General features: G+C 42.2%; 1 protein-coding gene across 3 annotated transcripts in view; it reads right to left on the bottom strand.

Annotated features, from left to right (window-relative positions):
- The window catches only part of LOC114107842 (zinc finger protein 709-like), a 48,581-nt gene extending 27,400 nt beyond the window's left edge, over positions 1–21,181 (bottom strand). For all 3 annotated transcript variants that reach the window (XM_071602367.1, XM_071602362.1, XM_071602371.1), the window contains exons 1-3: positions 21,059–21,181; positions 15,383–15,509; positions 14,738–14,798 (exon numbers count right to left, since the gene is read on the bottom strand). In XM_071602367.1, the coding sequence (XP_071458468.1) occupies positions 14,738–14,798; positions 15,383–15,509; positions 21,059–21,061 (191 nt within the window). In that variant the 5' untranslated portion in view covers positions 21,062–21,181. The remainder of the gene's footprint in view (positions 1–14,737; positions 14,799–15,382; positions 15,510–21,058) is intronic.
- Positions 21,182–23,539: the final 2,358 nt, after the last annotated feature.

Genomic DNA, 23,539 nt, shown 5'->3' with positions numbered 1-23,539 from the left:
TGTTCTCAAAGAGAACTCAATATCCCCAAGATCTTACAGAAAAAGGAGAAGACATACTGGAAGAGACCGACAGATTGATATATATTAACATAAAGGGAGTTACAACAAACATAGAATAAAATAATTGCAAAATGAGGTCAATAAAAGAATTAATGCCACAGTAAAATGAATGAACACAGAATTTTTCTGCGGGGTGGTGGTGGGTACTGGGGATTGTACTCAGGGGTGCTTAACCACTGAACCACATCCCCAGCGCTTTTTTATATTTTATTTAGATACAAGGTCTTGCTGAGTTGCTAAATGTCTTGCTAAGTTGCTGAGTCTGGCTTTGAATTTGTGATCCTCCTGCCTCAGACTCTAGAATCTGAGGGATTACAGGCACATGCCATCACACCCAGCTGAACACAGATTTAAAGAGTGAAAATTATTACCAGATATATTTAACAGAAGATAAAAATGTATACGTGCAAAATGCTATAACTCTTAGGCAAAGAAGATGTGCCATATCAGATGTATTCACAGGATTAGAAGGACAAAAGTTAATCAATTAGATAATCCCATATGTTGGTATCCATCATGAACAAGTAAGCAGAGGAATGGAGTGGAGGGTCAATGGCTAAACCCCACTGCTCCTTCTTGAAATTGTGATCTTGACCTTGAACCCCAACCCAGTAAAGTTTCTCCAATGTCCTGAGGGTTTATTCTGGATTGAATTTACAAATTTACACAAATGTGAAAGAACAGGCATTTTTCACAAGACCAAAAATATATTTTAAAAACTAAAATACCATAACCACTGGAAAGAATGAAGAAATTAGACGATCAGAAGCCAAAAACACCAGGATGTTTGAATCACACTGAGGCAAAGAAACAAGTGAAAGGCAAATATTTGCACTATAACCCACAGTCCCACAAGTCATCAGACATAACCACAACAGGGTACCAGAGCCATTCACATAAATGCCCAGTCAACCACAAATTCATGGGTTCCTTTAATGTTCTTTGGTAAATAATTCACTAGAATGACTCTTGGAATTTGGGAGAGGGCTTTACTTAGTATTATCAGTCTATTACAGAGGACCACTTACTTCAACCACATTTATAAAAAGATAAAAGGAGGCAAAATTAAAAACAAAACAAAATAAAAACAGCACTTAGTGGTAAAGAAAACACAGTAATAGTATAAGGGATAACCAAAAAGTCAGGAATATGTTCCTCTATGGGGAATCTAGAGAAGAGTCAAGGAGGGGAACAGGAGGAGTCATGAAATTTTTTCTTATTTTTTTCCCTCTCTTTTTCCTCCTCTTCTTTTTTGGACAATGGGGACTGAAATCAGCAGTACTATGCCACTGAGCTACCGTCCCACATTCCCCAGCCTCCTCTCCCCTTTTTATCTTGAGATAGGGTCTTTCTAAGCTGCTAAGACTGCCTTAAACATGTGATCTTCCTACCTCAGCCTCTTGGGTCATTGTAATGAGTCACTGGCATTTTACAGGTGTACACTGCCACATCTGGCTCCAGTTATGAATCTTGATGATTCCAACAATGTTCACTATCTGGAGTTTGTGTCAGGTTAAGGGCTCAGTCCCACAAGTCATCAGACGTAACCACAACAGGGTACCAGAGCCATTCACATAAATGCCCAGTCAACCACAAATTCATGGGTTCCTTTAATGTTCTTTGGTAAATAATTCACTAGAATGACTCTTGGAATTTGGGAGAGGGCCTTACTTAGTATTATCAGTCTATTACAGAGGACCACTTATTTCAACCAAGTGGAAGACATACACGGGCAGAGTAAATGTGGGATGACACAGAGTTTCTGTGTCCTTCTGGACTAGCAGCCCTGCAACCTGGATCTTCTGCTAAAGGAGCAAATCCTCAGTACTGGTTTGTTCCTCATCTTTTCAGTTCTGAGGAACTGAAGAGGAAATGATTCCTGACCAGCCAACAAGTGACATTACACTTGGTCATATGAAAACAAAGTAAAACAAGGCAAAACATAGTCCATGAAGTTGAACTTCATGAACCTCCATGAAGTTCAAGAGAAACTCATGTCACTGGGTAGGGTCAGGAAATTAACCCACAGAAGAAACTAAGAAGGACACAACATCTTTATTTTATTTTAATTACTGCTCCCTTATCTTCCAAGAAATTGAGAGGACCATGGCGTTTTCATCATATTACTTACATCCACAAGGAAAGGACAGGTGGGTATAAACAGTATGTAGAACTAAGGTAATATGACCATCTCTCAGACAAGGGACACTTGGAATCTGAACTTAATTCCTATTTCTGAAAAGTCATATACATAAGGGTTTTTTTATTTTTTAGTTTTAGGTGAATACAATATCTTTATTTTATTTTTATGTGGTGCTGAGGATCAAACCCAGTGCCTTACAGGTGCTAAGTGAGCTGTTGAGCCACAACCCCAGCCCCACATAAGGGTTTTTTTTTTTTTTCTTTTCTTTTTCTTTTTTTTTTTAAAGAGACAGAGAGAGATAAACTATTTTTTAATATTTATTTTTTAGTTTTCAGTGGACACAACATCTTTATTTTATTTTTATGTGATGCTGAGGATTGAACCCAGCACCCTGTGCAGGCGAGCACACTACTGCTTGATCCACATCCCGAGCCCCAAATAAGGTTTTAATTTACAAATATACAAATGGCAAAAGAGAGACACTCCTATACTCAGGACTGTACCACTAGCTCTAACACAGGAGCCATTCTATCCAAAATTTATGGATTCAACTCACAAAAAAATCCCATGACATTTGTGCTCCCCAGTTCTTTTTATTAAGCATTAAAATAATGAATCTAAGTTAAAACTATTTTAAGGGCCCAGATCAAGATTCCATAGGTATGCATTATAATCCATTTTTTCAACTCCCATTGACATGTCATGGTCTGTAAGGGGGAAAGCTACACAACCAAATACCATTCATTTCAGTGTGAAAATTTCAATGAGAAGCTTTACTAGAAGGCTGAAGAGTAGGGAGGAGGTGACCATGGCACTTTGAAAAAAAACATGTAACTGTCTTCTAAAAAAGATGGAACTGGGGATTCTCTGAAGAAAAGCAGAAACCAACCTAGTGCAAAAGACACCTATTTACCTGGTAAATCAACTCTTCCTCCACCTTGCCGTGCGCACCAAGTACCACTCCTGTCAGGGCCTACACAACTTAGCAAAACTCTGTCCCAAAATAAAAAATAAAAAGGGCTGGGGGCAGTGGCACACTCCTGTAATCCCGTGGCTGGGAAGACTGAGGCAGGAGGCTCGAGAGTTCAAAGCCAGCCTCAGCAATTTAGCAAGGTGCTTAGCAACTCAGTGAGACCCTATCTCTAATAAAATACAAAATAGGGTTGGGGATGTGGCTCAGTGGTCAAGTGCCCCTGAGTTCAATGCCCCAATACCCCAAAAATAAATTTAAAAAATTTAAAATTAAAAGGGATGGGGATCTGGCTCAGTGGTTAAGGGCCCTGGGTTCAATCCCCTATACCAAACAAAGAAAAAAAGAAAAGGAATTTACCTGCAGCCCTGCCTCGTGTAAGTCAACAGGATATGTTACATTCTTCAGCAAACAACCTGTTGTCTGCAGGTGAAATGCAGGCCAGAAACATCAATCTTAATACAAATCACCCTGGACTTTTACACAGATCGAAGAACTCAGGGAAATAAGGATAATTCCCCTAAACACAAAATCTGTAAGAATAGGTTCCAATTAGAACAGGTTAACATAGGCCAAAATGACCTAGAGTTGTCATTCACACGGGGGACTTTAAAGTCTGACGTCATTCTGCTCTCAGCCAAAAGTCAAGAGGTGGACCTGGGCAGTATTCTAGAAACTTCCCTGGGACCCCCCAATAAAAACTGGAGAGCCTAAGGGGAGCGCCCTCCTCTCTGAAAGGACCCACTCTCTCCCTTGCAGGCGTCCCTTTTTCTCATCCCTTCTAATAAACTCATGCTACCGTGGGCGACCCCTCGGCTGGGCGGCAGACCCTGCCCTGTTACGGACTGGAGTCCACGGGGAACCTCTCCTCCCACGCAGGAAGCCCGCTGGCGAGCTGGGGTCTCCCGACGACGGTCTCGCACCAGTCTGGGGAGACGCGCGGCTGGAGCCCAGAGGAGGATCCCGGCAGCCCAAGTCGCCGCTCGGGGAAGGGAAGTGACATCTGTCCCCGCTGCCGGCCCAGCCCCACCCCACGGGCTGGGGGCGACAGAGGGCCGGGCGGATCGCGGCCAGCGGTGGCCTCGGCCCCAGACTCCAGAGGGAGGCGGGACGCTCGGGTTCCGCCCCGGCCGGTTCCGAAGGCCACCACTCCCCGGTCCCAAAGGCCCGCCAGCACTCACCGCCCCCCGCTTCCCGGTGTCCGGTTCTCGCACGGCTCCCACTACCACTGCGGGTCATCACTCCACTCGCAGAGGCAGCCCAGGGAACTCTGGGACGCGAGATGCGCTAACAAAGGAGCCTAGAACAGGAGTCGGGATCTCCGCGACCCGGCAGCCCCGCCCACTTCCGGTGGCGCCCCGCTGGACGGGAACGAGGCCCCGCCCAGCGCTTCAGGTCTTTGAGGTTACCCCCGAGGTGCTCCTCCAGGGGGTCGGCCCCCACCTGGCGCTGGGCAGCTGGACGAGGCCGTGGTGGTCCGCAGCTCCTCGGAGTGAACGGACTCCAGGCTGGCCCCGCCAGGAGCGACGCTCTGATGGACAGCGAGGGGCGCGCAGCCCGGGCTAGGAGCCAAGCTACTCGCGGAACTGTTAACGTGAAAAGTGGCACCACAGTCCTGGCGCAGTGGCGCACCCCTGTCATCCCAGCGGCTCGGGAGGCTGAGGCAGGAGGGTCGCCAGTTCAAAGCCAGCCTCAGCAACAGCGAGGACTAAGCAACTCAGTAAGACCCTGTCTCTAATAAAAATAGAAAATTGGGCTAGGGATGTGGGTCAGTGGTCGAGTGCTTCTGAATTTAATCCCTGGTACACCCCGCCCCCCCCCCCCAAAAAAAGAGGGCAGCACAGTACGTGATACAGACTCAGCCTCCGTTGTCTTACTTGACTCTTAACCATTACTGAGGCCTCTATCTATGCCTTTCTTAATATTGGAATTCACCTATAGCCTAACTAGCATGAAATTTGGAAAGCAGAAATGGAAAAGGCATTGATCAGGTTTTGGAGCACATACGCAGGAAGAAGCTAGATTCCTAGAGGCTGCATGAACATTTGCTTCCAGCCCGTATGTTATGGTTTGGATCTGGAATGTCCCGTGAACAGTTCATGTTTTGAAAACATGATCCCCAGTTCAGCGAGGTTCGGAGGTAAGAGTTGCAAGCAATGATTTGGGCTCTGGCTTCATCAGTGGATTACTCCAGCAAATGGATTAATCCATGGATAGCTGTAGGCAGATGGGATGTGGCTGGAGGAAGTTGGCTCTGGGCTATATCCTTAAGACAATTTTTGTCCCTGCCCCACCCCTCCTCCTTCCTAGCTGTCTCAAATTGAGCAGCTTCCCCCCACACACACACCCTGCCACCCTCTTCCAGCTTGATGTTCTGCCTCACCTCAGATCCACAGCAATGGAACTGGCGGTTTTAGTCAGTTTTTTCACTGCTATGACCACAAGTCCTGACAGGACAATCTTGGGAGGAAAAGTTTATTTGGGAGCTTACAGTTTCAGAAGTGTTAGTCCACAAGTATTAGTCCACATGATCAGGAAGCATAAAGAGCACTGCTCAACAAGAAGAAAATATAAGCCCCCTGAAGATGTGCCCCAATGACCCACCTCCTCCAACCACACCCCACCTGCCTACAGTCACCACTCAGTTAATTCTTACAAGGGATTAATGCACTGATTAGGTCAAAGTGCCCATAACCGAATCATTTCACCTGTAAACTTTATTGCATTGTCTTACACATGAACTTTTGGGGGTCACCTAATATCTAAACCATAAGGTTGGTCAACTATGGACTGAATCTCTGAAACCATAAATGAAAATAAACTTTTCTTCCTATAAGTTGTTCTTGTCAGGTATTTCGGTCACAGTAATGACAAGCTAACTAACCCAGCATGAAAATCAAAAGAGTGTCCTCAAAATACAATGAACTGCTTTGTTTCCATTTTCTCAGCAGCGTGGGTTTCCAGATTTCTGCAGCACTTGCACATTGAAGATCTATTACAATTTGTATTTTGTTGCAACCTGAATGTATCTCCTGACAACTAGGCAGGAGAGTCTGTACAAACTCATGACTTCATGTTACATGCCCTTAAACTTTTAACCATGACCAAAAAGTTTTTTTCTTTTTGAACCATGTTTACACCTTATCTTTATGGGCAATCATTACTGTTAATTCCAGAAATACTGAACATTATGTATTGCTGCCTATTGTTTATGACCACATATGATTAGGTCCTGAAAAGTGTTTAACGAGGGAATTAACAGTAATGATTCTGCATAAAGTGTAAACACAGTTCATCTTTGGTTTTGCCATAGTTAAAAGTTTAAGGGCATGTAATACATGATCATGAGTTTGTACATGAACAGGAGATTTTCTATTGATTTAGGTTATGGATTACTGGGGTGTTAATGTTTTTGAATGTTATTTGAAAGGATTTTAATTTTGTATTTGAGCTGGGTATGTTAGAATGCCTGTGGTCACAGTTACTCAGGAGGCCAAGGCAGGAAAATCGCTTGAGTCAGGAGGTCAACCCAGTCTATGCAAGAAAGTGAGACTCCATGTTATTTAAAAAAAAAAAAAAAAGTTTGGAAAAATACATTTAAATTTTAAAATTCGAATTTACTTGGAAAATAAAATTTTAAATTGGCATTACCAATTTGTTGTTATATAGACTAAGTGATATGATACAGACCTCATTAAACCATGAACTTGCACTTTGTTGGTTAAATTCTGAGACTTATTTTTAAAAAAATATTTTTAGTGTTGATGGAACTTTATTTTATTCATGTATTATATGCGGTGCTGAGAATTGAACCCAGTGCTTCACACATGAGAGGCAAGCGGTATACCACTGAGCCACACCCAGCCCCTCCTAGGCTTATTTCTGAAGTGCTAGCACATCTTGGATTGTTCCTATGAGTAGAGCGATATCTACACATGTCCACTGGGATTCCCACAGAAAACACCACACAGAATTATGGACTTTTACAGGGTAATAAGCCAAGGAATACTGAAATGAGCTGCAAACAGATATCATAATTTAGAGCAAAAGGAGGTGCATTTTCCTCAAACTGAAACATTCTTAACCCTTTTTCATAAGAGGACCCTGGTACAGTAACAAAATTTTACTCCTTAATCTTTCTCCTATCCTTCCCCAAAGGGCTGGGACATAGCTACACGGTACAGTACCTGCCTATCCTATACCAAAATCTGGGTTCAACCACAGGAATTTTTTTAAAAAATTAAGTCTCTAGGAGTACATAAACAAATTAGATATCATAGATGAAGTAGAAAGAATTGTGGAAATACACAGCCAAGACTCAGTCATGAGGATATAGAAAATCTGAGCAAAACTTTGACTAATGAGATTGACAGTTAAATTTTTCAACAAATAAAGCCAGGGACCAAGAGTCTTGCTGGTGAAATGTATACAACACTTAAGGAATGAACAGCAATGCTCCTCAAACTTTAAAGTTTTCAAAAAAAATGAACAGGGGGGAATACATGATTTAGATTTGGAATATCCTTCAAAAGCTCATGTAAAAGTATGGTCCCAACCAGGGGTAGTGGCACACACCTGCAATCCCAGTGACTTGGGAGGCTAAGGCAGGAGGACAGCAAGTACCAAGCCAGTCTCAGCAACTTAAGGAGACTCTGTCTCAAACAATAAAAAGGACTGGGGATATAGCTCAGTGGTAAAGCACCCCTAGGTTCAATTCCCATTATCAAAAAGATAAAAATGTGATCCCCAATGTGGCACAGTTCAGAGGTCAATTATGAGGGTTCTGACCTTATTGATGGATTAATCCATTGATAGCTGAATGAACTTCTGGGAGGTGAGACCTACTTGGAAAAAGAAGGTCACTGGGATGTGCCCTGGAAGGGTTTATCTCCTCCTGGTCCATTTTCTCTTCCCTCTCCCTCTCCTTCCCAGCTGCCATGAGCTGTGCAGCTCTCCTCCTCCATGCCCTTCTGCCCTGATGTTTCTGTGTGGGGTCAGCTAACTTTAGATTAAATCCTCTGAAACCATGATCCAAAATAAATATTTTTTTCTCCTCTCAGCTGTTCTTATTGGGTATTTTGGTAACAGAAATGAAAAGCTGATTAATATAACATTCAAATTCATTCTCTGTGAGCTGGGCATGGTGGCACATGCCGGTAATACCAGCAACTTGGGAAGCTGAGGCAGGAGGACCACAAATCTGAGGCCAAGCTAGGCAAATTAGCGAGACCCCCATCTCTAAATGAAAAGATAGGGGGCTGGGATTAGTGGTAGAGCACTTTCCTGGGCTCAATCCTCCATACTGCAAAAAAGAAAAAAAATATTCAATCTGTGTGGCCAGAGTGACCCTGACATAGGAGGTAGAAAAAGAAACTACAAGGACAACTGGAGACAAATATCTCTTGAATATTATTCAAGAATTCTTACATAAGCATGAGTACATCATCTCAAGAAGCATATTTTAAAAAGATTACTCAACATAACACAGTGAGACTTATCCCTGGAATGTAAGGATGGTTCAAGATTTCTGGAGATTTCCAATTGGATACAGCTTTGATGTGGTACAGCTTTGATATGAAGACCTCTTGGGATCAACACTGATGGAGTCATTTGCTTCATGTGCACCTCTGAATGTGAAATGACTGTTGTGCCAGAAAGTGACCTTGTTATCAGTGGCAAGTCATTGGAAAATCTACAGCACAGAACCCATGTCTATGTTTGGCATCTACTTTGATGTGATCAGCACAATACCCCCATGCCTCAGGGAGGCAGAGATGCCATCCAATTTTGTCATGCAGCATTAACATACCAACACCAAGAGACATCCACATGACCATAACTTCTCTGAGCTAGGCACTTCAGTAAGTTCAGGCTCAGGCTCTCAAACTAACACAGACTCACGTTGACAGCACAACTTGGAGCTTTCTAGGCAGGAAGCAGAGGAAGGGTCTGAAGTACTTCAGCAGCTGGACTGACATGTGTTTCACGAGTTTTGACAGGGCAGGCACGGTAATGCACACCTCCAGTTGCAACAACTTAAGAAGCTGAGACAGAAGAATCCCAAGTTTGAGGCCAGCCTGTGCAATTTTTCAAGGCCCTATCTCTAAATTAAAAGGGTTGGGAATGTAGCTCAGTGATAGAATGCCCCAGGGTTCTATTCCCAGAATTTAAAAAAAAAAAAAATCAACAGGATAAAAAAAGATCACCCACTTCTAACTAATCAAATTCTTGTTATCCATATTCTCAGTTCATTTTCTGCCTTAGAAGGCTTACTTCAAGAGTTCAAGGGTAGGGCTGGGGATATGGCTCAAGTGGTAGCGCGCTCGCCTGGCATGCGTGCGGCCCGGGTTCGATCCTCAGCACCACATACAAAGATGTTGTGTCCGCCGAGAACTAAAAAGTAAATATTAAAAATAAATTCTCTCTCTCTCTCTCTCTCTCTCTCTCTCTCTCTCTCCTCTTTAAAAAAAATATATATCTGAATCATCTCAGAGTACACGAAATAAAATACCTGAAGGACTTGCATAATTGCAGATGATTCACTTAAAAAAAAAAGAGTTCAAGGGTAGAATGTACAAGTTCTATTTAGAAAGCATTCCACCTGGTAGAATCTGACCCAGGCCCCACCCTCTACTCCATATGCCTCCAGAGTCAGTGCTCTAGGACAGCAGCATTACAGCTGACAGAAAACTGTATCCATTTTGGTGATGGATACAATTCTCCAAATTGTCATTTGTGATGGTGAGGCCACAGCCCAAAAGTATAAAGCTATACACCAGGATGTGCCCAAGTATAAAAACATCTGGCCCATTCTATAGGCACCACTGGATGATGAATTTTGCAAGTACCCTTCCTGGGTACATCAACATGTGGCAGGGAGGCTGCATTTCTTTCATGCAAACTGGGCACATGACAAACTATTCTAGGGTACAGGAAACTGGAGCACCCACCCTGATGTTCTACAAATATTCATGACCCCACTTAAAGAATCTGCAGGTCTCTAGTGACGGTTAAGCTAAAGATACGACTAGGAAATTGAAGACAACACTATATCAAATCATGCTTTCAAAGCCTTGATAACATTACTTTCTTGTTTCTGGCAGATTTTAATAATTAAACATGGTAAAAAGAATGAGCCTGGGGCTGGGGCTGTAGATTCAGTGGCAAAGCACTTGCCTAGCATGTGTGAGGCATTGGAGTTGATCTTCAGTACCACATATAAATAAATAAAAAATAAAGGTACATCAACAACAAAAAGCTACTTTAAAAAATGCCCACAAATAAAGATAGTATATTTAAAACATTTATGTTACTAACCATGCTGTGAACTTTCTGAAGATTATATGATGAAATGATTTGCATTAGGCTTTCCATAATTCATTTACTGCACTTTTGTCCAGATGGACTTGCCAAATGACTGAAAGCAATTGTAAAACTTTTAGCTAGGTATGATGGTGCACACCTGTAGCTCCAGCTACTCAGGAGGCTGAGGCAAGACAATCAGAAATTCAACATCAGACTGGGCAACACAGTGACACCATCCCCAAATTTTAATTTTTTAAAAAGGCTGGAGATAGTGGTAGACAATCCCAGTCCTGAGAAGAAAAAGAAAATAATAAAACCATGATGACTGAAAAATTTCCAACATTCTTCACACTTAAAATATTTCTAATACACATACTCAAGTGTCTGCCAAAGGTTGTGTGATGGATTTCCCAGATTCCTCATATTTCATAGTTTCTTTCCACTATGAACTTGTTTGTGCAACTGAAAAAGCCAGAAGTACTTAGCTATTCCATGTTGTTTTTATGTATAAGGTTTTCCTTTACTCTTTTATGTTGGGGGGGGGGGGATACTGGGGATTAATCCCTAGGCTTTACACATGCTCCATATACCTATCTGAACCTATTTCCAGTCCATATTTTATTTCATGACAGGGTCTCCCTAAATTGCCCAGGCTGGCCGTGAACATGGAATCCCACTGCTTCAATCTCCCATGTGGCTGAAATTTCAGGCATGTGCCATTACCACCAGCTTACATGCACTAGGTTTCTGTCCCATGATATCTTCTGTGTTCTCCAATGTCACTTGAGTAAATGAAGGAATTCCTATGTTGTTTACTTCCACAGGGCTTTTCTCTGGTGTGACTTCTCTCGTGTACTCAAATATAACTGCAACATCTGAAGTGACTGTACCACACAATTCACATTCAGAGGGCTTCTATACAGCTCGAGTTTTTATGCAGTTTAAGACAGTTGGAATAAGTGAAGGTTTTCCCACATTGCTTACATTCATAAGGTTTCTCTCCAGTATGAGTTCTTTCATGTACTCGAAGAGTATAGGAGTTGGCAAAAGCCTTGCCACATTGTTTACACTCATGGCGCCTCTCTCTAGTGTGAGTTTTTTCATGGGCTCGAATTCCATTTGAACTGCTGCAGGCTTTACCACAGAGTTGACACCGATAGGGTTTCTCTCCACTATGGATTCTTTCATGTACCCGAAAGGAGCTGGAGTATCTGAATGCTTTCCCACACTGTTTGCACTTATAGGGTTTCTCTCCAGTATGAATTCTTTCATGCACTCGACACTGACTTTTTGTCAGGAAACCCTTTCCACATCCCTTACATTCATAAGGTCGTTCTCCTGTGTGTGTTCTCCTGTGTACTTGAAGGGCTGCAAAGCTAACAAAAGATTTCTCACATTCCTGGCATTTGTGAAGATTCTTTCCAGTATGAGTTTTCTTATGCAATCGAAAGCTCTGTGGATACTTGTACTCTTTACCACATTCTGTACATTTGTAGGGTTTTTCTGTAGTATGACTCTTTTCATGGCATCTAAAGTCTATGGAAATACTGAAGGATTTGCCACATTGCTTACATTGATAAGGTTTCTCTCCAGTGTGACTCCTTTCATGTCTTTTAAACTTTGCATAATATGGGAAGTGTTTCCCACAGTGCTTACACTGGTGGCGTTTCCCTCCAGTGTGTATGTTCCTGTGTCCCCGATAGGCTCCAATGCTACCGAAGCCTTTCCCACATTCCTTACATTTAAAAGATGTCCTTCCAGTGTGAACGAACATGTGTCCCTGAAAAGTCTCATAATAAAGGAAGGCTTTCCCACATTCTTTACATTTATAGGGTTTCTCTCCAGTATGAGTTCTTTCATGTGTTCGAAAGAAAGCGAGTAATCTGAAAGTTTTGCCACACTGTTTACATTTATACGGTTTCTCTCCAGTATGAATACTTTCGTGGTTCTGTAGACAATGGCGATAACTATAGGCTTTGCCACACTGTTTACACTCAAAGGCTTTCTTTTCAGTATGAGTCCTTGCATGTGCCCGGAAGAACTTGCGACAAATGAAACTCTTACCACACTTCTTACATATATATAGCTTCTCTCCACATTCCTGATACTCATATGGTCTGTGCCCAGCATGAGATCGGATACACCTATTAAAGAATGACAGATGTGTGAACTTTTCCACACATACTACATTTACATGGGTTGCACAAGTCACAGTTTCTTGGTGAGACTGAGATTTGAAATCTGGATGAAATTTTCTCTACCTTGATTACATTCTTTCCTTTCCACAAGGTCTCTTTACCATATAACTTTCACAAAAAAATGATTATCACATTGTCAAAGGTTTTTTATTAATAATTATATATAAATACATACACATATATATTATTTTACTTTTTTATTAATAATTATATGTATACATATATATATATATATATATATATATATATATATATATATATATATATTTAACAGTTGTTAGGTTCATATTTCAACATTTTCAGAGAAAGTATCCATTTCCTGCCCTGTCTAAACTATTTGAAAGTAAACAAGGATAGGGTGTAGCTCAATGGTACAATGCTTGCCTAGCATCTCCAAGTCCCTATGTTTAATTTCTAATACTGAAAAAAAAATTACTTATGTATGTAATGCTCTGGAAAAGTACTCTACCACCTCTACATCAAAACAGGAATCCTTGTCCATGGGGTTTCCTAACTCTGTTTTGAAGTGAACAAAAAAAGCCTTGCCACATTGTTTACACTCATGGTGCCTCTGAACATCTGAACATCTATGACATTTTTACAAAGTCATTTTAGGTGAAAATTTTCTGACAATAAACTATAATCTGGACTGGTTGTGGTGTGAACTGATCAATACAATCAATAAATTATAGGTATAGATTATAGACTACAGAAGTAAGATTTTGATAAGATAACAGAAATAAAATGATAGGTAAATATGTGTGTGTAGGCCATAAGTTAACTATCGTCTTAAGAAAGCATAAATAAGTTACTAATACTGGGCTGGGGTTGTGGCTTAGTGGTAGAGCACTGGGTTATTTTCTGGGTTTTTCATACCCAGAAAAATCATCATAAATTACTGAATAATTATGAGGTTCTAGATGAATGATTAGCTGTGACCCAGACTAACATTTTTATCAAAGTAACCCCTCTTCCACCCTTCAAATCTAGGAAATCTTTCTTGATAAGTTGATGATCAAGAAACTCTTCACCAGGTGGTGAGGCCCTAGGTTCACAATTCTGAGCACCACATAAAAATTAAATAAAATAAAGGTATTGGTCCAACTATAACTAAAAAAAAGAATAAAAATAAAAATATTTTTTAAAAAAGTTACTAATACTGGTAATGTAAAGCAATTGCCATGGTAAAACTACCCGGCACTTTTACTTTTAATAGTTCCCTCCCTGTTGGAGTAGCAAGAATGGAGTCAGTATAGCTAGATGAGCAAACAGGTGCGGCCACAGGGACTCCATCTCAGCTGTTCTAGTCTCCACCTTAGTTTTTCTGTTACTACTCCCATGAAGAGACAGCTGCAGGACCCATTTCTGAGAAAACAAAATGAAAGCTGTTTTCTGCTAAATTAAAAAAACTATATTGTCTTATGTACTTTGGACCCCACAAACTGTACTAGAACCAGGATATGGTTGTCTTGGTGACCTATATGACTTTGAAGTAGATTTTTACTCCCACTGACCACCTGCTTGAACCCAGGATACGGTTGTCTAACACCTGCTTAAACCCAAGATGCAGTTGTGTGAGTTGTTCTGCTAACCGCTGTTTTATTTTCTGTGATTGGCTTGCTTTCATGATGATAAGAAAAGTCCCTGAGCCATGGTTTTCGTTCTTAAATTCCAAAGGTACAGGCCAGAAAATTCTGTTCTTTCAGAGAGCCACTTGGACTCTGTTAGACTCAGTCCCTGGCCAGGTATAATTGGCAAAATAGGCGAAATAAAAATCCTTCAAATTATTTCAAACTCGGACTTGGTGTGTTTTCTGAGTAGTCTCCGCACAACAGACTTACTTTTTAAAAAAATATATTTGTATTAGTTATAGATGGACACAATGCCTTTATTTGTTTATTTTTTATGTGGTGCTGAGAATCAAACCCAATGCCTCACATCTGCTAGGCAAGTGCTCTACCACTGAGCCACAGCCCCAACCCTGGGCTTACTGCTTTTGCCTGCTTGTTTTTGAAGTGCTATGGCACTGGAAGACTGTCTTTTCTTGTGACGGTAACTCACCTTCGATTTCTTCCCTGACTTTTGTCATCATCTTCAATGTTGTGGTCTCTCCATTTCTTCCCTAAAATTCATACCCAGAAAAATCATCATAAATTACTGAAAAATCATGAAGTTCTAGATCATAATTAGCTGTGACCCAGACACAAAGTAACCCCTTTTCCACCCTTCAAATCTTAGAAATCTTTCTTGATAAATTGATGATCAAAAAACTCTTAGCCAGGTGGGGTGGAACACACCCATGATCCCAGCAATGCAAGGCTAAGGCAGGAGGATTCCAAGTTTAAGGCCAGCCTCAGCCACTTAGAGAGGCTGTAAGCAACTTAGTAAGACCCTGTCTCAAAAAATAATAATAATGATAATAAAGAGGGCTGAGAGGTAAAGTGTGCCCCGGCTAAATAAACAAACAAACAAAACACCAAAAAAACCTCTTGCTCTCTTCTTAACTTAATCAAGAAATCAAGAAATGAGGTCCGGGGCTGTAGCTCAGGGCAGAGTGCTTGCCTTGCATGTATGAGGCACTGGGTTCAATCCTCAGCACCACATTAAAAAAAAAACAAACAAATAAAAATAAAGGCATGCTGTCCACCTACAACTACAAAAAAAAACTTAAAAAAAAAAAGAAAAAAGAAATGAAGTGATTCTTACCTACAAAAACCAGGTTCCTGAAGGTTTCCCACATCACATCTCGGTAGAGTTTCTTCTGTGAGGAATCCAGCAAAGCCCACTCCTTCTGGGTAAACTTGACAGCCACATCCTCAAAGGCCACTGAGTCCTAAAACATCCCACATGTGTGCAAAAGGGTGGGTGAGAATGACAGCACTGTGGATCTGCCCTCAATCCCTATGACATGCAAACATTCTCTGTTTAACTGGGTTGTCAGAACACCAAATCTCACTTTCTTATAAAATTTAGCAGAATCATGAACACACAGACATTTACTTCTTCACTTCCACTGTGGTCAATGAATGTCTGATTGCCTTCTAATAGTGGCCCCCAATTCACCTTGAATAAATGAGAGGAATTCTACTGAAATGAAATAAAAATTTAAGGCAATCAACCCCTTGTAAGAGACTGTCATTTCCGCATTATATAGTACATTACCTAGCTGTGTAGGAAACACAGAACTGATCAGAATATGGTTATAATGAATAAATACATCCTTAAGATCTATTCTTGTGGCTGGGGTTGTAGCTCGGTGGTAATGCACTTGCCTAGCATATGTGAGGCACTGGGATTTGATCCTCAGCCCCACACAAAAATAAAGAAATTAAAATAAATAAAAGTATTGTGTCCATCTACAACTAAAAATGTAAAATTAAAATAAAAACAAATTTGAAAAAACTATTCTCACCAAGAAACATGAGATACCAGAAGACCTGTGAAAATCCAAGTTGCAGTAAGGCCTGGGCTGTGTGAGGGACTCCATGCCACTGAAAGTGTTCCCAGCTATTTAATGTGCCTCTAGGGCTGAGGGTGTACCTCAGTGGTAGAGCACTTGCCCGGGATTCAGGAGGCCCTGGGTCCAAAGCCCTGAGAATGTTTTCAAATCTTGCTAGTATGTCATTAGGATTTCCCTTTAATAATAGTGAAATACAGTGAAAAAAAATTTACCATTTCTTTCCCCATCTTTCAGGTTTTAGAACATCTTTACCAAAGTTTAGCAATACTAGGGGAGAGAAAGGTGAAGCAAAACCAGGAAATTTTATACTCTGACATTGCAATAGCACCATCAGGCCAGGCACGGTGGTTCCCGCCTATAATCCCAGCTACTCAGGAAACTGAGAATCACAAATTCAGGGCCAGCCTGAGCAACTCAGAAAGACTGTCTCAAAATAAAAAATAAAAAGGGCTGGGGATGTGGCTCAGTGGTAGAGCACTTGTGGCTTCAATTCCCAATGCCACAGAAAAAAGAAAACAATAACTCGGCTAAACTGAGAAGGATAAACCTAAAACCTCATATTAAAGGCCTGAGGCTCTCCACTCTTTTTTCTCAAGTACAGCATGTCCAGTATTCAACAAGAATGTATGACGCATACTAAAGACTTTCCAAACACAGTCTGAAGAGAAGACAAGCTCCAGAACCAAGTTCAGATATAGAAGAGATCTGGGGACCATTAGACCAGAAATTTAAAACAAACCTAACAAGGGGCTGAGACTGTGGCTCAGCGGTAGAGCGCTCGCCTAGCACGGGTGGGACCCGGGTTCAATCCTCAGCATTACATAAAAATAAAGGTGTTGCATTGTGTCCATCTACACCTAAAAAATAAATATTAAAAAAAGTTAAAAAAAAAAAAAAAAAAAACAAGCCTAACAAGACTAATATGGTGAGGTGCATGTGTATGGGGGCAGGGCAGTTACTGGGGATTGACCCCAGGGCATCACACATGCTAGGCACATAGTGACAGATTGAACCCAGGGTACTTCTCTGAGCTACATTCCCAGGCCTTTTTACTTTATTTAAAGGCCAGGTGTCAGTAAGTTGCAGAGGCTGCCCAGCCACCTCCTTTATTGTGGGGGAGGGAGTGCAAACTGAAGATTGAACCCAAGGGCCTTTACTACTGAGTCACATCCCCAGCCCCTTTTGTATTTTATTTTGAGACAAGGTCTCACTAAATTGTTGAGGCTGGCCTTGAACTTGACATCCTCCTGTCTCAGCCTCCAGAGTCCCTTGCCATCCTCCTGTCAGTCTCCAAAGTCCCTGGGATCACACAAAGGTATGTGCTACTATGCCCAACTGCCCAACCTGTTTAAAATTTTGGGACAGTGCCTCACCAAGGTGCCCAGGCTGGCTTCTAACTTTGCATCTACTTGCCTCAGCTTTCCATGTAGCTAGAAAGTGTGCAGCACACTGCACAGGTGTGCACCACTGCTCCTGGAAATATGCTGAGGTTTCTATCAGAAACACTAACCAATTTGCAAGAATACCTGGGTAATTTCAAGCAGACACATGAAAATTCTAAGGATCAAAAGGTAATATCAGGGTGTAGTGGCTATAATCCCAGCAACTCAGGAGGCTGAGGCAGAAGGATCACAAATTCAAAGTCAGCCTCAGAAACTTGGTGAGGTCCTGAGCAATCTAGCAAGACCCTGTCTCAAAATAGAAAATAAAAAGGGCTGGGGATGTGGCTCACTGGTTAAGTGCCTCTGAGTTCAATCCCTTATACCAAAAAAAAAAAAAAAAAAAGAAAAAGAAAAAGATACAAACAAACAAGTAATAAAAGCAATAAAATGCAGTCCAACAAATATGAAAAATACCCTTTTAGGGGCTCATGAAAACTATGCAAATGTGTAAAGAAACAATGATCTCAATGATATGCCAATATGACCTTCCAAAACTGATGTGAAAAAAAATGCAGAGGGATATCCAAGGACACTGGGGAAGTGAAAATAATAATTAACATAATTCCTGAAATGCCACAAAAGCAGTACCTAGAGTGACATTTATGCTACTGAACACATACAGTAAAGAAACCTATTACCAATAATATCTGTCTACCTCAGAAAACCAAAAAAAAAAAAAAAAAAAAGGAGCAAATTAAACCCAGAGTAAAGCACAAAAACATAAATAAGTTAGAAAAGAAATGAATGAATTTGAGGAAAATCAATTTAGACAGTTAACAAAACCAAAAGCTAGTTTGTGAAAATATCAATAAAAAAACAGTATCTACTCAAACTAATTTAAAGGGGAAAAAAGAGTCAGGACAGGCTTGGAAAGAGCCTATGGTCTAAGCTTCTCTGGAGGCTAGGGAAGGGGAATTACTTGCATCCAAGAGTTTTATTTTTTGAATTAGGGTCTAATTATGTTGCCAACACTGGCCTAGAACTTTCTATCCTCCTGCCTCAGATTCCTGAATAGGTAGGCTTACAAGAGTGCACTATAGCACCTGGCTTGACTGTATTATTATGAAAAATAAATCTATATAAGCCACATTCTGCTTTCAATACTATTTTTTATTAACTATTTTTCCTGTTCTTCTTCTTCTTCTTCTTCTTCTTCTTTTTTTTTTGGTGGTATTCAGCCTGAACCCAGGGCCTCCCCCATGTTAAGTAAGCTCTCTACTACTGAGCTACACCCTCAGCCCTTTTTATTTTTGAAAGGAGGGGTCTCACTTATTTACACAGACTGACCTCTCGAACTTGTAATTTTCCTGCCTCAGTGTCAGGAGTAGCTGGGATATGTCCAGCTCCTTTGGCTTTTGAAAATTCAGCTTTAAAAAAAAAAAAAATCTCTTTTTTAAAAGATGTTGAGGACCTTTATTTTATTCATTTATTCATATGTGGTGCTGAGAATTGAACCCAATGCCTCGCACATGCTAGGCAAGCGCTCTGCCACTGAGCCCCAGCTCCAGCCCCTGAAAATTCAGCTTTTTTGCACAGCAACAATTCTAAGATTTAATCTTTAGAAGCGTTACAGGCTGGAAGCAGTGGCACTCAACCGTATTCCCAACAACTCAGGAGGCTGAAACAGAAGGACTGCAAGTTCCAGCCCAGTCTGAGTAATTTATGGAGGCCCTAAGCAACTTAGTGAAACACTGTCTCAAAATAAGAAGGGCTGGGGATGTGGCTCAATGGTAAAGTGCCTCTGGGTTCAATCTCCAGTACCAAAAAAAAAAAAAAAAAAAAAAAGTAATGGAACTACAAACATTTCAAGTTTTCCCAAATACACTGGCACACACCTGCAATGCCAGCCACTCAGGAGGCTGAGGCAGGAGGAAAGAAAGTTTGAGGCTAAACTGAGCAACTTAGCAAGATCCTGTATCAAAATAAAAAAGGACTGGGGATATCAAGTCAGTGGTAGAGCACTTACCTAGCACATGCAAGGCCCTGGGTTCAATCCCCAATACCACAAACAGGCTTACACACACACACACACACACACAAAAAAAAAAATCAAGTTTCTTTCTAACAAATCAAAAAGAGCATCATTGTTTTTCCTTTCACTGAATGATACTATCAGGAACAGGTAGCATAGTACACATTAGGGCTTGGAAATCAACCCTTTAAATAAACTAGAATTCTCAGAGATATACATTGAGTTTAGTAGATTTCATCATATCACTTAAAACAGTAGTTCAGAGCTGGGGACAGAACTCTGTGGTACAGCAGTTGCCTACCATGGGCCAGCCACCCCCCTACATCAGTAGCACCTAGAAAAATAAATTAATCAAAACAGGAATGCAGGGCTGGGGATGTGGCTCAAGCGGTAGCGCGCTCGCCTGGCATGCGTGCGGCCCGGGTTCGGTCCTCAGCACCACATACAAACCAAGATGTTGTGTCCACCGATAATTAAAAAAATAAAATATTAAAATTCTCTCTCTCTCTCCCTCTTTCACTCTCTCTTAAAAAAAAAAAAAAAAAAACAGAATGCAGTGTGTCTGAGGTTCTGTATTCGATTTCCAACACTGCATATAAAAGGAGTTAGGGGATTCAATCCTCTTATGAATAGTGTACTTTTTAATTTTGAAAATGCTCTATAGACATTCACATGCAAAAAAAAAAAAAAGTGATTTAACTTTTTTTGAAGTGCCACGGACTGGAAGGGGGGGGGAGAACTTAAATACCCTGGTACCCTGATCTCACATAAGGGTCTTGAGCCTCTCTAGGCAAACCATCTACCACTCAACTAGATTCCCCAGCTTGATCTCACATCTTGAGGTTCTCTCTCCTTAAAAAAAAAAAAAAAAAAAAAAAAGTTTCGGCTTCAGAATTTTCTCCCTTTCTGGCATCTCATCTCGCGATCGGTTTATCTCCTCCCACACAAAACTAAACATTGCACACAATCACGCAACTGAATAAAAACTTCCAAGTGCAAAGGAAAACTAGAATTAAGGGGTGGACCCAAGGAAAGAGATGCAAAACTTCTGACTTGCGACAGGGTCTTGCTTCCCCACAATTCCAATGCAGAGGTAAAGGACGTCCCCAAACTTGAGAGCCCTAGGCTGGGGCCTCCCTGGGGCAGCGGGCCCGGGTCAAGCCTGTGGGGACGACGCGTTTTCTTCCCCCGGGCAGCAAAGAAACGCCCCCTCCGCAGGCATCCATCCCGGAGCGAGAAAACGCTCGCCTCGGTCACTTCAGTTGTGACCCCGATGAGTTCCCAGACACAGGACCCCATTCCGTCACGGCACAGTCGGGAGCCGCGGGGCCGCGGGCGGAGCTGCCCGGCGAGGGCCCCGGGCCGGCGGTCACCGCGCGGGGAGCGGCGCCGCGGCGGACTCGGCCCGGCTCGGGAGCCGGCGCGCGGAGGCGGCGTCGCCCCAGGCCGGTTCGGGGCGTTCCAACCTCCGTCTTCCCTCGACTCGGGGCCCCCAACTCAGCACTCACCATTTCTATTTTCCCGCCTTTGGGGTCTCCCAAAGTCTTCCTTCGGGTCCTTCAATAGCTGTAAGGTCACAGCGCGACAAAGGAGCACAACCCAGAAACCAACTGAAAATTCCGGACGTGGCCAGAACCTATAGCTGAGTGCGCCGGCGCATGCGCAGCCGCCCCGCAAGGCTTTCCAGCCCCAATACTGAGTGGGCATCCTCCGTGGCCACGCCCCCTAGGCTGTGACTGAAAGCCGGGAATGAGGTCGCGTAGTTGGCTTAGGCTGGGGTGTGGTGGGGTGCCCGGGGTGTAGCCCTGGGCCCTCAGGCTAAGCAAATTGTTTACCACTGAGCCCCGCCCAACCCCTGACCCCTGTCCTCAGGACATTTTTAAGTGTCTTCTCTGGGGTTAAATATATTTAAATATTGCAAAACCGATTTCCAGAACTCTTCATTTTCCCAAACTGAAACTTAATACTTATTTTAAGTAACTCTCCACTTCTGAACTGGGGGATTCGGCTCAGTAATAGGAGAGCTTGCTTAGCATGCCAGAGGCCTTGGGTTCAAACCTTAGGACACCACACGGCCCAAAGAAATTATTTGGCACTCTACTCAATCTTTTGAAACCACAGTGTTTCTTTCTGACTCTGAATCAGACTCTGGGGCCAGTGGTGGCACACGGAGGATTGAGAGTTCAAAGCCAGCCTCAGCAACAATGAGGCACTAAGCAACTCAGTGAGACTTTGTCTCTAAATAAAACACAAAATAGGGCTGGGGATGTGGCTCAGTGGTCTAGTACCCCTGAGTTCAATCCCCAGTACTTCAAAAAAAAAAAAAAAAATTAGACCGTGAGTACTTCATATAAAGGGATTACAGTATTTGTTCTTATCAGATTGGCACATTTCATATAATATAAAGTCCTCTCTATATATTGATAAGGTACAGACAGATGAGAATGGTGAGAACACAAGTTTAGGGGACTAATTCTATAAAATGGGCCCACTGGGTTGACCCCCACATGTTTTCCTTTCCAAGAAGCAATTTACCTGCAGCCTTCCCTGGCTTAAATCAACAGAATATGTCACATTTCTCACCAAATTACCTGTTATCTGCAGAAGAAATGCAGGCCTGAAATAATGTTGATAAGAGGGACCCAACTTATCCTGAAGGGGGAGACATTTGTGACTCTTCACAGACCAGATCCCCAAATCCTGGGAGATAAGAATAATTTTTCCTGGTCATAAAATCTGTAAGAATGTATGGTTAGCCAGGCGCAGTGGCACATGACTGTAATCCCAGCAGCTTGGGAGGCTGAGACAGGAGAATCTAAAGTTCAAAGCCAGCCTCAGCAACTGCAAAGCACAAAGCAACTCAGACCCTCTAAATAAAATACAAAATAGAGCTGAGTGCCGCAATCTGGCTGGGCACAAATAACCGAGCCACCAGGAAGCACTTGTAGGTTCAAAACAGCAACTCTTTATTGCCGAACTCCACCAGCACACCACACACGCTCCCCAGGAACACTCTCACCCTCCACTGGGGTCAGCTGGCACTCTCCCCAGAACCCCGTGAGAACTCCACCGGAACTCTAAAGTAGCCGGCGGGTGGGAGCTGGAGACAGCAAGAGCCTCCCTATTGCCGGACAGTAAAGGTCAAATATAAAATTGAATACACAGCTTAACATAACCATCATCATCTCAATGGCTCGCTGGCATCACCTCTCAACCACTCCCTTCTGGCAATATGCCATGTGTCATCCTGACTCAGCTGTGGCCCTCAACAGCTGAGGATGTGGATCAGTAGTCAAATACTCCTGAGTTCAATCCCCAGTACAAAAAAAAAAAAAAAAGAGGGGCTGGAGTTGTGGCTCAGTGGCTCATGTGAGGCACTGGGTTCAATCCTCTTTTCCACATTGGCTACAGCGTGTTCCATTCCCACCAACACAGCATAAAAAAACCAAATGATCTTTTAACTTTCTTGATTTTTTTTTTTTTTTTTTTGGTACCAGAATTGAACTCAGGGGCACTCAACCACTGACCCATATCCCCAGCCCTTTTTAAATTTTTTATTTTATCTTTTTTTTTAGTTGTAGATGAACACAATACCTTTATTTTATTTATTTTTATGTGGTGCTGAGGATCTAACCCAGTGCCTCACACGTGCAAGGTAAGTAGTCTACCACTGAGCCACAACCCCAGCGCCCCCAGACCTGTTTTGTATTTTATTTAGAAACAGGGTCTCACTGAATTCCTTAACACCTCAGTTTTGCTGAGGCTGGCTTTGAACTCATGATCCTCCTGTCTCAGTCTCCTGAGCTGCTGGGATTATGGGCATGTGCCATCATGCCTGGCCCACAGTTAGTTTTGTTTTTTTTTAAATTTTTAATATTTATTTATTTATTTTTTAGTTTTCGGCAGACACATCTTTGTTTGTATGTGGTGCTGAGGATCGAACCCGGGTTGCACGCATGCCAGGCGAGCGTGCTACCGCTTGAGCCACA

Source organism: Marmota flaviventris, chromosome 1 (assembly GCF_047511675.1).
Source record: "Marmota flaviventris isolate mMarFla1 chromosome 1, mMarFla1.hap1, whole genome shotgun sequence".
NCBI classification, from domain to species: Eukaryota; Metazoa; Chordata; class Mammalia; order Rodentia; family Sciuridae; genus Marmota; species Marmota flaviventris.
Note: the sequence above shows the minus strand (reverse complement) of the source record. Positions and strands in the feature narration are given on the sequence as shown.